We start from the raw sequence: 14,477 nt of genomic DNA on the forward strand, positions 1-14,477 counted from the left end.
TTGGTAGAACTGGGTAGGAATGGGGCTAGTACTTAGAACATATTTTGGGAAATGCTGCCCTATACGATTTGATTAAGTGGATTTTATCATGTTCAGACAAAAGATCCATTTTTCATTCAGAGACTATAAAGAGAAGACATTTAAGTAGACTGAGAGTCTCACAAAAATACAGTTTTTTTTCAAAATTGATTCCAATGAGGAGGAAAAAGGGGAGGCATGTGAAGACTTTGAGTGACTGATTAAAGCAAGCTGGTAAATACCAAATGTAAAACAGATAGAAACCAAGTGCTCAAAAATGAAAGCAGTGATATCAGGAATAATGTGGATGTATATGAGTAGTGTCAGGTGTTGTTTGAGTGTTGGGGAAAAAAACTCAGGGCACCAAATGTAATGTTTAAAAATTGAAGAAAAAAACAAAAGCAAGTAAGACCTAATTTAGATCATTGCTTAAGGTGACAGGCATCATATTCTTCAATGCTGGAGAGTAAGGAGAACTATTCAATTTATAATTTACTATCAATATCTTTTTCCTTCTCTCTCCCTATTTTTATGTGTGAAAAGAGCAAAATATAAATGTTGGTAAGAACGAATAGATACTGAAATAGGAGGCTACTCTGAGTGAGTTTTATGCCAGTCCAGAAAAATTACCTTAGAGTACTCAGAGAATTTGCACTTAAGATTCTCTTGCTTGGGATCAGCTTACTGTTCAACTTTAAAATACTGTAGGAAATAGGAATGGAACCAGAAGACAGAATGGGCAAATGAAATACCAAATTTCAAAAACGAGAGGAAAGAAAAATATAGTTTGCAACGTAGAAGCTAATGGTCTTGGCATTGATCTTGCATGGTTTTCTAGATTGTGACATTTTAAGGTTTTTTTTTTAATCAGCATTTATCAAGAAATAGTGATCACGGAAGCTAGTAAGGAATCACTTAGGCAAAATGGCAAAATCATTTCAGATATCTCCCCCCCCCTTTTTTTTTTTTTTGAGACAAGGTCTTGCTATGTTGCCCAGGCTGGAGTGCAGCGATGTGACCATGGCTCAGTACAGCCTCAAACTCCCAGGCTCAGGTGATTCTCCCACCTCAGCCTCCCAAGTACCTGGGACTACAGGCATGCACCACCATGCCCAACTAACTTTAAAAATATTTTTTATAGATACAGGGTTTTGCCATGCTGTCCAGGCTGGTCTCAGACTCCTGGGCTCATGTGATCCACCTGCTTCAGCCTCCCAAAGTGCTGGGATCATAGGCATGAGCCACCACACACGGTCCTCATTTCCTTTATAGATAGAGCAAGCAGATGGCTAGATTAGGGAATTTTGATTCTATAAAGCATTTTAGAAAGCCCCATATGATATCTGTAAAATTGGTAGATTTATAACCAGTTAAATGACAGTGTTGGCCTCAGAAGAGGTCTCTGGTAGTAAGTCATAAGCACCTTGTCCTAAATCTTGACCTAGTCTACCTTGATTCAAATGGTTAAATTACAATGTTGATGGCATGCATCTTTGATGTACCAATAACAAGATACCAGAGGGAGAGTGAATGTTTGATGATGGATTGAAACAATGGATGAAATTTCATTAGATACAATTTAATAGAGATAAATGGCAAACCTTACATTAGGTAGGAAAACAACTCCATCCATTCAAGATAGATTTGACAAGGCTTAACAATAGCACATGTGAAAAAGAAATATGGTTTTAGTTAACTGTGAATGCATAGCCGTTAACAGTGGACCATGGCTGCCCCCAAATCCAATTGCAATCTTAAGCTGCATTAATAGAAATCATATATCTAGATTGATGACGCTGATAGTTACTCCCTTCTAGGTACTTGCCAGATCTCTGTTGCAGTGTTGTATTTTGTTCTGATAATTGTGTTATATGACAAACCGGTTGTGGTCTGGAAGAAATTATACAACATGGTCTAGGGATTTGAAATAATGTTTTATATAGTAGTTCTAGACTAAAAGAAAACTCTTAAGGAGGAAAGCACATGATACTATCTTTAAATACTTATTAAACTGTGATACAGAAAAAAAAAACACATTAGGTTTGTTCTACTGTGGGAAAGATTTGTTAATCCCCCTCAAAACTGGAAGAATTTCAAGGAGGTGGATTTAATCTCACTGTAAAACCTTCTAATAATTGGAAGCAACTTTCAGCAGTATTAAGTTACCTCCCCAACGCTAGAGTTGTTTAGACAAAGGCTTTGTTCTTCCATTTTTGGAATGTTATAAAGGAAATGTGGGGTAAGGGAAGTACATTGAGTACCGTTTATGAAAAAATATCTTCCCGCTTTGAAATTCCATAATTCCTTGCTTGATGGAGTATAGATAAATTACATACACAATGAAGGGCCATAAATCGAGAAAGAAATTGTTTTTGCAGGGAAGCATCAGAGGTGGCATTTCCAAGGAGATGAATTTTGAACAAGTTGTGTAGAAAGTGCTGGGTAAAAGCAGTGGAACAGCAAAATAATTTTATTTATGAAAACTGGGTGGATTTTCTTGTGAAAAATCTGCCAGCAAAAAATGCCCTTGGAGATGGAGACTTCACAGACAAGTTTTGTGTATGAGATACGCATGTACACACACACACACACACACAAACACACACACATTTTAAAGTTATTTTTTTAAGCTGAGAGAATTATTTCACGTTGATAATTTTTTATTTTGTTATTTAAGAACATGAAGGGAGAATATTTCTAGTATTTATTTCCTAAGACAAAGGAAAGCAGGAAAGGAATCATGTCAGAAAAAACAACTGATGGCTGGGCACAGTGCTTCATGCCTGTAATCCCAGCACTTTGGGAAGCTGAGGCAGGAGAATCATTTGAGCCCAGTAGTTCAAGACCAGCTTAGGCAACATAGGGAGACGCCATCTCTACAAATAATAATAATAAAAAAAAATTAGCCAGGCATGGTGGCATGTGCCTGTAATCCCAGCCACTTGGGAGGCTGAAGTGGGAAGATTGAGCCTGCAAGGCAGAGGCTGCAGTGAGCCATGATTGTGCTCTTACACTCCAGTCTGGGTGACTGAGCAAGACACTGTCCCAGAAAAAAGTTTATTTCCTCAAGAAAAATCAATAAGGGGTCTTATCACCAACATAACCAAACACATATAAACACATTTCATGCAAGTGTATGTGTCATTGTTTCATTTTCTTCATTTCACTTCACACTGGCACTGTTCTTCAGACCAGAATTTGGGAACCATTGAGTTCACAAGATCCTTTGATAGGAAGTTGGGGAATTTAAGACTTGTTCTAGGTTATACTCAGTAACAGTCAATTTCAAACTCTGAGTGGTTCATTGCAGCAAGCATTTCTTTTTCCCTCACATTACATGAAGGCTGCATGTTAGCTGCTGTGGCTCTTCTCCGCATTCTAGATTGGTTTCAGATCTCATCTGAGATGTGCCCTTCTTACGGCACAGGAGTAAGAGAGGCTAAGCAAACCTATAAAGTTACCATGAAAGCTTTTACTCAAAAGTAGCATATATCATACCTATTCATGTTCCACTGGCCAAATAAGTCACATGTCCAGCTCACATCAATACAGTTAAGAAGTGTATGTGTGGTGGAGAAGTGTGTGTGTGTGTGTGTGTGTGTGTGTGTGTGTGTGTGTGTGTGTAACATGTATATGAGGAAAGAGATTTGTGAACAATATACACTACAATGAAGTCATTTCGGAAGTTTTTAGATGGGAGAGTGACGTGATGAAAACTAAGACAATATTTGCAGCAGCAATTAGTATTAATTGACACTGGGGACATTGAAAACAGGAAGAATAACTTGAGGATAGCTCATTTCTTCTCATGACTCTGTAACTTCACCTAAGTATCAGAATCTCAGTGGCAAAATCTCAGCACAGCTAATCTCATGAAATACACCTTTGTACTTCATGTCACATTATAGTGACAAATCCAAGTTATCTTGGGTTTGTCCAAATCCAAGTTGTTCAAATCCAAGATATCTTCACCTTTAATTACTTTCTTTGTCACTGAACTACAAGAATTTGATCCTGTAGATTTTGCTGGTCAATTTCTGTGTAAGAATATTCAGCAGTAAAAAGAAACAAAATATTAAAACATGCAGCAATATGAATGAATCTCAGAATTATTATCCTATGTGAAAGCAGTCAAACAAAAGACTACATACTATATGAAACCTTTTATAAGAAATTCCAGAAAAGGCAAACTCTGGTGACAAGAAGGCAGTCAGTGTTTGCCTGTGTCGAGAGATCATGGGAATGGATCAGCTGCAAATGGACATGAGGAAAGTTTTAGAGTGATGGAGATGCTGTAGATCTTAATCATGGTAGCGGGTACATTTTATTCAATATAAATTATACTTCAATGAAACTGGAAGAAATAAAAAAAATTGTGCTGGTTAGATAAGTGAGGATCAACTTCATTTTATGAAGATCAACAGTAAAGGAAAAAATATCAGTAATTATTTCCACATATCTTTGAACTTTGTGTGTATCTCTGTTTTAGGAACAACTTGAAACAGCCAGGAAGTTTCTGTATTATGAAATGGGTTATAAATCTCGATCAGAACAGTTAACGGATCGTTCTGAAATTAGCCTACTGCCTTCAGACATTGACAGGTACTTACAATAAGTATCTATCTTTTTCTCTTTTTTTTGGCCTATGTAAGTATATTTTTCCATTATTTAATCTTGTGTTCCAGGTATAAGAAGAGATTTCATAAGTTTGATGCAGACCAGAAAGGCTTTATTACCATTGTTGATGTTCAGCGTGTATTAGAGGTAATTTTCTTTGGTTCGATGTCAGCCTCTGATACTAGAAGAATGTAAAGATATTAGATGTTTTCCTCATCTAGTGTTTTCTACAAGTAATATTTTTATTATAATTTTTATAAGATTAGTAATGTTAGTAAAAGCATATGCATAATTTTTTTTCTTTTTGTTTTGAGACAGTCTCACTCTGTTGCCCAGGCTGGAGTGCAGTGTTGCATGATCTCAGCTCCCTGTAACCTCCTCTTCCTGGGTTCAAGTGGTTCTCCTGCCTCAGCCTCCAGAGTAGCTGGGACTACAAGTGCGTGCCACCATGCCTGGCTAATTTTTAAAATACTTTTTGCAGAGATGGGGTTTCACTATGTTGGCCAGGCTGGTCTCGAACTCCTGACCTCAACTGATCTGCCCGCCTTGGCCTCCCAAAGTACTGGGATTACAGGCGTGAGCCACCTTGCCCAGCCAAAGCATATGCATAATTTTTAATCAAACTATCATTCTGTGCTTTTCTTTTGCTTAGAGTATCAATGTCCAAATGGATGAAAATACACTCCATGAAATTCTAAATGAAGTCGATTTGAATAAAAATGGACAGGTTGAACTCAATGAATTTTTGCAGGTAAGTTGTGGTGAAAGGAAACAAGGATATTTGCTTTTATCTTTTGTTTGTTACGATCGTAAATGCCTGTTCAGGAATGGATATTTAAGTCCACACAATTGTCAGATTATTCTGAAGAAGAAAGCTTGAAGCCAGCAGAGGTTGATATGTCTGCCCTCAAGTGTAAGGCTGTACTGTGGTGCATGTTCTTTTCCTTTTATTGTATAAGAAACATTCCATTATGTTGGGCAATTTAGAGTAAATCCACGTTATTTATCATAAAGGGTTGAATATGAAGCATACTTTTTAAAGACATATGCTGTGGCGTATCACTGCTGGACCTTTTTCTTTTACTTACTTTTCTTTTACTTACTTTTTCTTTTCCTCTACTTCATAAGAGGCAACACAAGATTTCTAGTCTTTTATGTAGAAAATTTTTTAAAAGTATGGTTCTATTCACTAATGAATCATATTCATTTGAGAAGTTAGTGATTAGATTCTGGCATTATAAAGAACTAGAAAAACATAAGGAAGGAAACTTGTACTTTGGGGTCAAGACCATATAATTTAAGTATTTCCATTTCCAATTGTTAATTTATTCAAGGCTGTGTTGTTTCATCTTTGTAGTCATGCAGGAAATAAATTTTGTTACTTTACCTTCAAACTGGATGCTACATATTGTTTCTTAAAAGAAATTTCAACAAACCCATACATTATTTCTAGCTGTCCATATGACTCTGATCATATGAAGAATGTGTTGGGTTTCCAAGCAGCTAGGTTTTTTTCTGTAGTGCTTCTTGGGAAGGTATTTCAAATGAATGCCAGGTCTTGCTTGCACCATGGCAATGATGAATGCTGAACATGAAATAAATTAATGCTGGGGATTTTGGTCAATGTCAGCCCTTTCTTCACTGTGTCAAGTTAAACAAACAAGATCAAGGCAAAGGAAATGGTAATTGTCTCTCTGGAGATGAGCTGCAGATAAGAGCATTGTTGAATCTAAATGCAGAAAATTTTCACAGGTTGTGTCCAGCATTACAAAAAAGAATGTTTGGTTCTTTAGCTTACTGTTTAACTAAATACACATTTTAAATTGAAATTAAAATTTATGCTTGGGAATTAAAGCACCATTTAATGCATTTTTTGTGTAGTTTTTCCAGAGAATATTTTATTGTTGCCCTCACAATGTTAGAAAACTTTTCTTCAAAGAAATGGCCTGTGCTTCATTTCATATGTGTTGTAAATAAACTGCAGAATTTAGGGTTGAAAGACATGGCGCTTTAGAAACAATAAGAATCTGATTTTATGAATATGCTATGTGGTTTAGGTTTTAAGTAATTTCCTTGAATGCGGTTGAGTTAAAAGCAGGAGATAATTTAAACTATCTGCAGGTTTTCTTGTAGAGTTTTTTTTTTTTTTCAATAATTGAATATTTTTTGTCCAATTCCAAATGGAAGGGACTATTCTTGCTTCTACTAAGAACAAATACACAGTATAATTTTCAACTTTAAAATGCTGACCATATTCCTCATGAAATATATTCACATCCAAATGTTATTTTTTTCTTATAATATGGTTTCTAGATACATGTAGTGTTTAAAGAAAACTTTGAGTTTTTAGAAGTTGGCACATCATATACTGTCTATGGCTTAGAAAACCTCTAGCTTTGTCAGTTGTGTTAGCTCTGATAAACTTCGCAGGTCTTCCTGGAATCAGAGACAAAGCAATAAACAATAAATTGTTCTGTCTTTAGATGTCAGCATTCTTTATATTATACCATTCCTCAGATGTAAAGTATATTTGGAGGGTTTTTTGAGTTTTTTTTTTTTTTTTTTTTAACATTTTGCTCTTCTGCAGACTAAGAGCCCATGTTTATCCCATGAAATATATTTTTTGAATATAGATACGATTTTTAATGATCTTCACAGAATGATTGGATCACTATAGATATCTCGTGGTTATATGACTTTATTTCTAAGTCTGGGTTTTAATGACACTTTTGCATGTAGGAGTCCATCTCTAATAAGCAATAGCTTGTGAAACAGCTTTTAATAAGGTCATGAAATTCTGATCCAGCCCCTTAGCAGATGTCTCTGACTCTTATTCAGAGCTCTTTTTAAGCAACGTGTATCTATAGGCTAAAAGCTATAAACCTAAAATTATTTTGAGAATTTACATACATACATAGATACATCATATATATATAATGTGTGTGTGTGTATATATATATATAATGTGTGTATATATATGTGTGCATGTGTGTATATATATATGACAAATAGCTAAATCTTTTTAAAATAAATAAAAAAGATTAGGGAAGTAAGATCAAGAAAAGCAAATAGTTGAAACCACATCAAACTTGAAAAGGAAAAAAAATCCCTATGCTCATAATTGCAAAGTGCCTTCCAGATTAAAGGCCTTTGCCCGCTGCCTGCATGTAATTTCAAGACTAATTCTGATTTTATCCATTGGATAAAAATGAATTAGCTAAAATCTGGGCTGTGGAGTGCTTTTAATTCTTAAGGTAGATCTCTGGGTCCATTTTCAAGGAATTAAATGTAAATTACGTTAAAAAGTCTTTAAGGAATTTGGATTTAGGGGACTTGAAGTTGTCAAGTACAGTAACATTAAAAAAAAGGGTAGATAAATATAGGTCATGGTTTGTCTTTGTTCAATCCCTGAGATTCCTTTTTAAGATTTTAAATGGAATTAAAGATCCAATATTTGAAGTTGCTAAAAAAAATAAATAAATAAAAGTGCCTTGAGCACATTAAAAGACAAAAAGATGCATTAAGATTTGCTTTTAGAGGCAGGCTTATTTACTAGATGGATGTAGTTTTTGCAGCAGTGGTGAAATACCTGCCTCTTCCCCTCTTTTGGAAATGTTTAAAAATTAGACTTTTCTTTTCTGAGCTGTAGTACTTGTTAAGATTTTTGATGGAGCACTTGATTACCTCTGTCTGCTGCAATGCTAACGATTATAATGCCATGAAGAAGAGAGTAAGCTGGCCTGCGTTCTGAATCTGTTGCATATTTTCTCTTTAAGCTGATGAGTGCTATTCAAAAAGGAAGGGTATCTGGAAGCCGGCTTGCTATACTAATGAAAACTGCAGAAGAGAACCTCGACAGAAGAGTTCCAATTCCAGTGGACCGTAGTTGTGGAGGATTGTGAGTCTGGGCAGTAAATCCACAGCCAACAAACATAGGAATGACAAATCACCATGTAACAACCAGAGATGACTGAAACCACCCTAAAATAATGAATGTGGATAGCTGCCTTTTTTAACACTAGAAAACATTCCAAAACTTTAGGGTGTTGGTGTATTTGCCAGCTTTATTTGCTGTACTTTATTTGTATTTGCCATTCAGTCTAGCTTTTAAAGTGTATTTTATTCTTTTTCTCATTTTCAATGCACATTAGTTTTGCATCTGTTTTGTGACCTGTTAGATGTGACATATTCACTGTTTGTTTATTCCTTTATTCTAAATGAGTTCTAAAAACAGAATATTTGGGCAAAAATTGAAAAAAGCTGGAGAAATTTTGTGACATGCATATAGACAGCTTTATGTTATTAAAAAGAATTACCTATTGAAATGATAGTGTTTCTGGAGATTTCTCAGCTCCATCTTCCTCCAGCTTGTCCTACCTTCCTCATGCAAACACTATTGCACATTTTTATATTTAGAGCATGACTGGCTAACTGGAGAGGGAAGGAAAAGTTTAGATCTGGTTACAGGAGCAAGTCTCAACGAGAAACTCTGAAAGCTTCCAGAATCACAGGTATAAGATAAGGATAGCATTGACATTTGCTGGGAGTTACAGTGATAGTTTCGTCTCAGCAGTTCATTTTTTTCTTCAGTTACTGCTGGTTTTCTTTGATTATTATAGTTGCCAGGAAGATCCTTGCTCTTCTTACTTTAAACCCAGCATTTAAGTGGCAATTTGGATGTAATGGAATGAGACCAAATTTATCTAATTATTACAGTAGTAATACATTTAAGAGTTAAAAATGTGTTTTTATATATCCACATATAACAAAAGATTCAATTCCGAAACCTAAATTTTGAAGCATGTAGTATTGTCAAATCTAGCTTACCATCTTTTTTGGGGGTACTTGCAAACATAGTATAGGAGGATAGAATAGACTTTAGTTAACTTTAATTATAATTATATGTAAAATAAGGCACAAAACCAGTTTCCAAGGTCATCATGGTTGCTTAAAGTCTTTCCCTTCTGTACTCCATGAAACTATTCTCAGTAAACCAAAAACAAAAATGGAAAAATAATCACCACCCCCCATCCTGACACATACACAGAGTCCAAAGCAAAAGTCAGTGTGTATTGAATTTAACAAGTAATGCAGTTTGGGATGCTCTTGCTATATTTTGGTGGCATTTTAACTAGTTATCTGAATATTTATTAACCGTACTTCCTCTTGTAAAGTTAACTACTTACTTTTTTGTTGTTTTTTTAACATCAGATTCTGTATCTAATAGGAGATGTAACACTTCGTTTCGCGGCAGGTTTTTATTGCACAGACTTGAAGTCTTAGTTGTTTTTTAAACTGGCACATAAAACACTTGTGTGCTGTTATTTTTATTTATGTCAATACTGCAGAGTAGCTTTATGCCTTATTCAAGTGGATTCTGAGCCTGTATGTCACAATGTAAACACTGGAGGTTCACTCACCTACGCACTCACCCACCACCTCTGAAACAAACAGAAACTGCAAAGAAAGACAGCATCTTAGCTCATTTTGTTTTTAAATGAAGTTTTAGATGCTTGCCACTTCCTAAGGGAAAACCTAAAACAGAGCAAGTGATGCTCCCAGGTATCACTGTGAACTTTCTTCTTTCAAAGTGTGAATTTTTACACTGGCTTTTTCATTTTTTTTAAAGCAAATGAAAGCTTGTGGCTTTACAACTTCGTGTGTGTTTTCTATCCAGATAACAAATTTCATTGTTTAGAACCCAGTGACACTTAATAGGTAGATGAATTGTCCTTTAAAATATCCCAGATGATATACACAGTATGGTACATTTGTACTCTCTCTCTCTGTTTTTCTCTCTTTCTCTTTCTAGTTAGATCAAGATAACGATGATTTGTACCCTCCCTGATTCCATTACAGTAGGGCCGGGGCAGATCTGTGTTTGTTAAACAGGCCTTGTTTGTGCATGCTTTGCTATGAATGAAGTTCCTTTAAGGACAAAGAAAAGCACACTTTTCTTCTTTTGAGCATCTCTGCTTTTACTTTAAATATGCTGATTTCTAAAACATAGAGTCCTTCACCAATCCCATAGACTCAATCTGGAAATGAACTGATTTCAAGCCGTTACTGTGAACAAAGCACCCCAGCATTTTGTATAAGTTCTTAATTAAACCTATACAGCTTCTTTACTTGATTTAAGAAAGGGAGACAAGAAATAGGGGGTAATAAGCTTCTTTAAAATTCATTCCAAACACAAAAGAATTTTTTTCCCTTTGCATATAAACTTGACATCAGTTGATTCTGTTGGGGTCGGGGTGGGTATGCAGGGATTGCCTTTTATTATCAAGTGATTTATTTCAAGAGCCTTTGAGGGGATTCAGGTGAAGGAACCCCCATCTGTGCTGGAGAGTTGGATACTCCTTTAAATAGCCCCCACCACAGTCATAACAATAATGATAATGCTGGATTATTTGTTAAGCCAAGGTTGTCTGCCTCATATCCATCATGCTGTTTGCAATATTCTTGCTTTCAATCAATTTATACTGAGTGTAACTTTAGGATTTCTGCTATTAAATGCATGCTCTCTGTTCTGCTTCAGTTTCTGGCTTTGCTTTGTCTGTTTCAAAATATGTAGCTTCCTCTTTTGTACAACAAAAAACTCATTGTCACTTTTACTAAATATACTATAAGAGTCATCATTGATGTTATTTTTCTCTTATGTATCTGTAAAGATTTTTGGCATATGAATGTAATATTAAAGTCAATGATGCTATAACTTGCAATGTTTGCATCATGTCAACCTTTTTTAAGGAGTGAAAAAGCCCTACTATGTTTTTAAAGAATAGCAAGTGTAAGCTCAGTGCTAGAGTGGATATACACACTGCATGTTTTCATATGTGGCACTTTTATGTATTGTGTTGGGTTATTGTTCTAGATTGGACTGTTAAATACTATGTTTGAGGCTGGGTTGTCATTTTTATAACTGTCTTGGTGTTTTATGGCCATTATTTATTACTTTTGATATACAGAATGAGCTGCATGCATTTATAGAGCAATAAGAGGATGTATTTAATGTGCCTTGTTTTTAACTGAATAAGAACTGGAAGCATGAATCAATAAAACTGATTAAAATTGTCCATTTGCTAGCATTTTGATGTCACTTGCAGTCAGATAACTTTGATTACTGTTGAAGTTTTAACAAAGTTTGAAAATATTTTTACAGACTGTATTTTTGATGACACAAAGTGAAATATCTACAGAGATAGATGTAATTTTATAAGACTGCCAGAATTATTTGTATTAATTTGTTGCTGTAGCCTTTAGGGCATGACTTCTATATTTGTGCAATCCTATTCTACAATTACATTCATCCTATTACAACTCAGTTGAATTCTTTTTTCTTTTCCTTTCCTTATTTATTTATTTTTTTTAATCTACCAGAACCTTTCAGCCTAAGCGTTCCCAGGCACACTGATGAATTTTATCATAACTAAAATCAATAGAAATGAATGGGAAAGATTACATAATCCATTTTGATCATCTTACATGTCAAGTTAGTGCAGGGTTGCCAAGTGTTGATAAATGCTCTGACAGAAAAAAATGCTATATATTTTCATTGTCAGTAAATCAGTAAAGCTGTTATCAGTTTTAACACAAATTTTATAATGCCTGTGTTATTTTATAGGGTTTAATTTACACGCATATATGGAGTATATTCTCCATTTGTGGTTTAGAGGTATGTGCTGCCTCCTGGTTCTGCATGCCCAAAGGTATGTGTGAGCTTCTGAAGGTTCTTTGAAATTGTATAGAATACCCCAAAGCAATGGCTCCCAGACAGACTTGGAACAATTAACTGTTTGTTCAGTGCCTGGAAAAAAAATACATGGCAGCTTAAAACATTTTTTATTGATCTAGCTTATCAAATCTGATAGTGCTTTAAAATTTTTAAACATACAGTTTATCAAAATATTGCTCAATTGTATACAATTTATGGTCATCAAAAAAATATGATGCTAGCATCAATATTTTACCATCTTTGTCAACATTGTACTGTCCCTGGTGTCAGATTTCACCTGATGACATTTGACTTATGAAGGAAGGAAGCAACAAAAGTTTTAAATTGATCTGGCACCCTCATAGTGAAACAAATTCTGTATAGGAGGCAGAGATGAGGAGCTTTTTGTGCATGTGTTTTGTATTTTAGGTCTCTAATTAGCTGCCCAACTTGTGAAATATTGGCACAGATGATACCAGAGGTAGTCCTGTGGGTACTGGGCTCTTTGCAAAAAGTAATAGGTATCTTTGTATTTTGTTAAATACCTGGTCCAGAATAATAAGATTCATGTGATCTAAGCAAAATACTATTTTAGCAGAGTTATCAGGACCATCTTTGTTCTCCACATTTGGCATTTGAATTGCATTGCTCAGCATACCCTACCTTCAGTTGCCTGTTAATTGTATTCACATTGGAGCGCCTTCAAGCTAGGGAGGTTAAGGTTTGTATGCTGTAGTCATAGGTAATATATCATGTTTCAGTAGAGGAGGTGGGAGGATTGAGTTTCATAGTACCTACCTTTTTTATTAGTGCATGGCCCAGACTACAACTAGTTCCACCAGCTTCTGAGCCATTCATGCCCATGGTCTGTGCCTACAGCAGACATCCCTGCTCTCCTTTTCCAGGTACACTGACTCCAATAGAGCCTAGGTTCAGTTTTTTCATTTGCTGCTGCTAGCTTTCCTTCATTGTGCCAAACAGTTGGGAGGTGTAAAATACATATATATGTATATGTTTTGGCACTGGTGCCTATAAGAAAATAGTTTTAGTTAAGGACAATCTTGAATTGGAGGCAGATCTTTCATAACCACCGAATTTCTTTATTTGTTTTCTATATTTATTATTTAAATCCAATTTAGGCATATCTGATTTTGCTTTAAAAGCTCTCTTATTGTTTTAAGTGATCTAAATGTAATGAGCTCAATCAACATATCACTATTCTTTAACTTGACCTTAATGCCCTCTTAAACAGAGGCTTCCCTGTCTACTATCTCCTGCCTCCAAAGATTCAAAGTAAATAGTCACTTCTTCCCTTTTAATTTCTTGCTTAGATTTTTCTCACCTTTGCTTCAATATCATTTTTTTGTTTTTCATCCCCATCATTAATTGATTTACAGTTCATTTTTCTGCATAGAGTTTTTCCTATCCAAGTTAAGAAGCTGTAAATCTTAGATCCATTGAAATGACAGTGAGAGATATTTCATTTTACCCCATGAATCATTTGCCATCCTTATTGCAGACAAATGGCAAAATTATGGTGTACCATGTTTTCATAAATTACTCTGCCGCTCCCCCCCGCCCCCACCCGCCCCATTCCCAGTTCATTTCATTATCTGTTTGGAAAGACTATAAGAGTCAGAACCTAGACACTTGTGGTAAACAATTCTGATTTTACAGCAGGCTAATCAAAATTTCATAACATTACAAATTAATTCCTCTGGTACCGTGAAGAATTTAATTCATGTACAAAATATATCATCTATTTTATAAGTCAAAAATAGCTTGATATTAAAGAACATTCTGTGATTTGCTAGTATAGCAAAGGGGAAGAGTGCCAAATTCTTTAAATAATGTATATAATTTTCATAGGGTTTCATATGTCAAAGTAGTCATTTATGTCCTGAAAAGTATGTGCTTCGCACTATGTGTTTGAACACTATTAAAAAATCATGGCTTCTTCCAAAAAGGACAAATCACAGGTTTGCATTTCACATGTGACCTAGAATGAAATAACTTATACAGGGGACCACCCCGAACCCCCATTAGGAATACCCCCAAAAGTAAAAACCTGAACATATTTTTAAAGTTAAATATTTTTAGAAAGCAATAAATGAAATCAGTTTTTATA

General features: G+C 35.1%; 1 protein-coding gene across 5 annotated transcripts in view; it reads left to right on the forward strand.

The window, feature by feature from the left end:
- GPD2 (glycerol-3-phosphate dehydrogenase 2) overlaps nucleotides 1-11,955 on the forward strand; it is a 148,813-nt gene extending 136,858 nt beyond the window's left edge. For all 5 annotated transcript variants that reach the window (XM_023217418.2, XM_023217417.2, XM_023217416.3 and 2 more), the window contains 4 exons: nucleotides 4,508-4,620; nucleotides 4,704-4,782; nucleotides 5,288-5,386; nucleotides 8,412-11,955. In XM_023217418.2, the coding sequence (XP_023073186.1) occupies nucleotides 4,508-4,620; nucleotides 4,704-4,782; nucleotides 5,288-5,386; nucleotides 8,412-8,537 (417 nt within the window). In that variant the 3' untranslated portion in view covers nucleotides 8,538-11,955. The remainder of the gene's footprint in view (nucleotides 1-4,507; nucleotides 4,621-4,703; nucleotides 4,783-5,287; nucleotides 5,387-8,411) is intronic.
- The last annotated feature ends 2,522 nt before the right edge of the window (nucleotides 11,956-14,477 follow it).

The sequence above is a fragment of the Piliocolobus tephrosceles genome, chromosome 11, assembly GCF_002776525.5.
Source record: "Piliocolobus tephrosceles isolate RC106 chromosome 11, ASM277652v3, whole genome shotgun sequence".
Taxonomy (NCBI): domain Eukaryota; kingdom Metazoa; phylum Chordata; class Mammalia; order Primates; family Cercopithecidae; genus Piliocolobus; species Piliocolobus tephrosceles.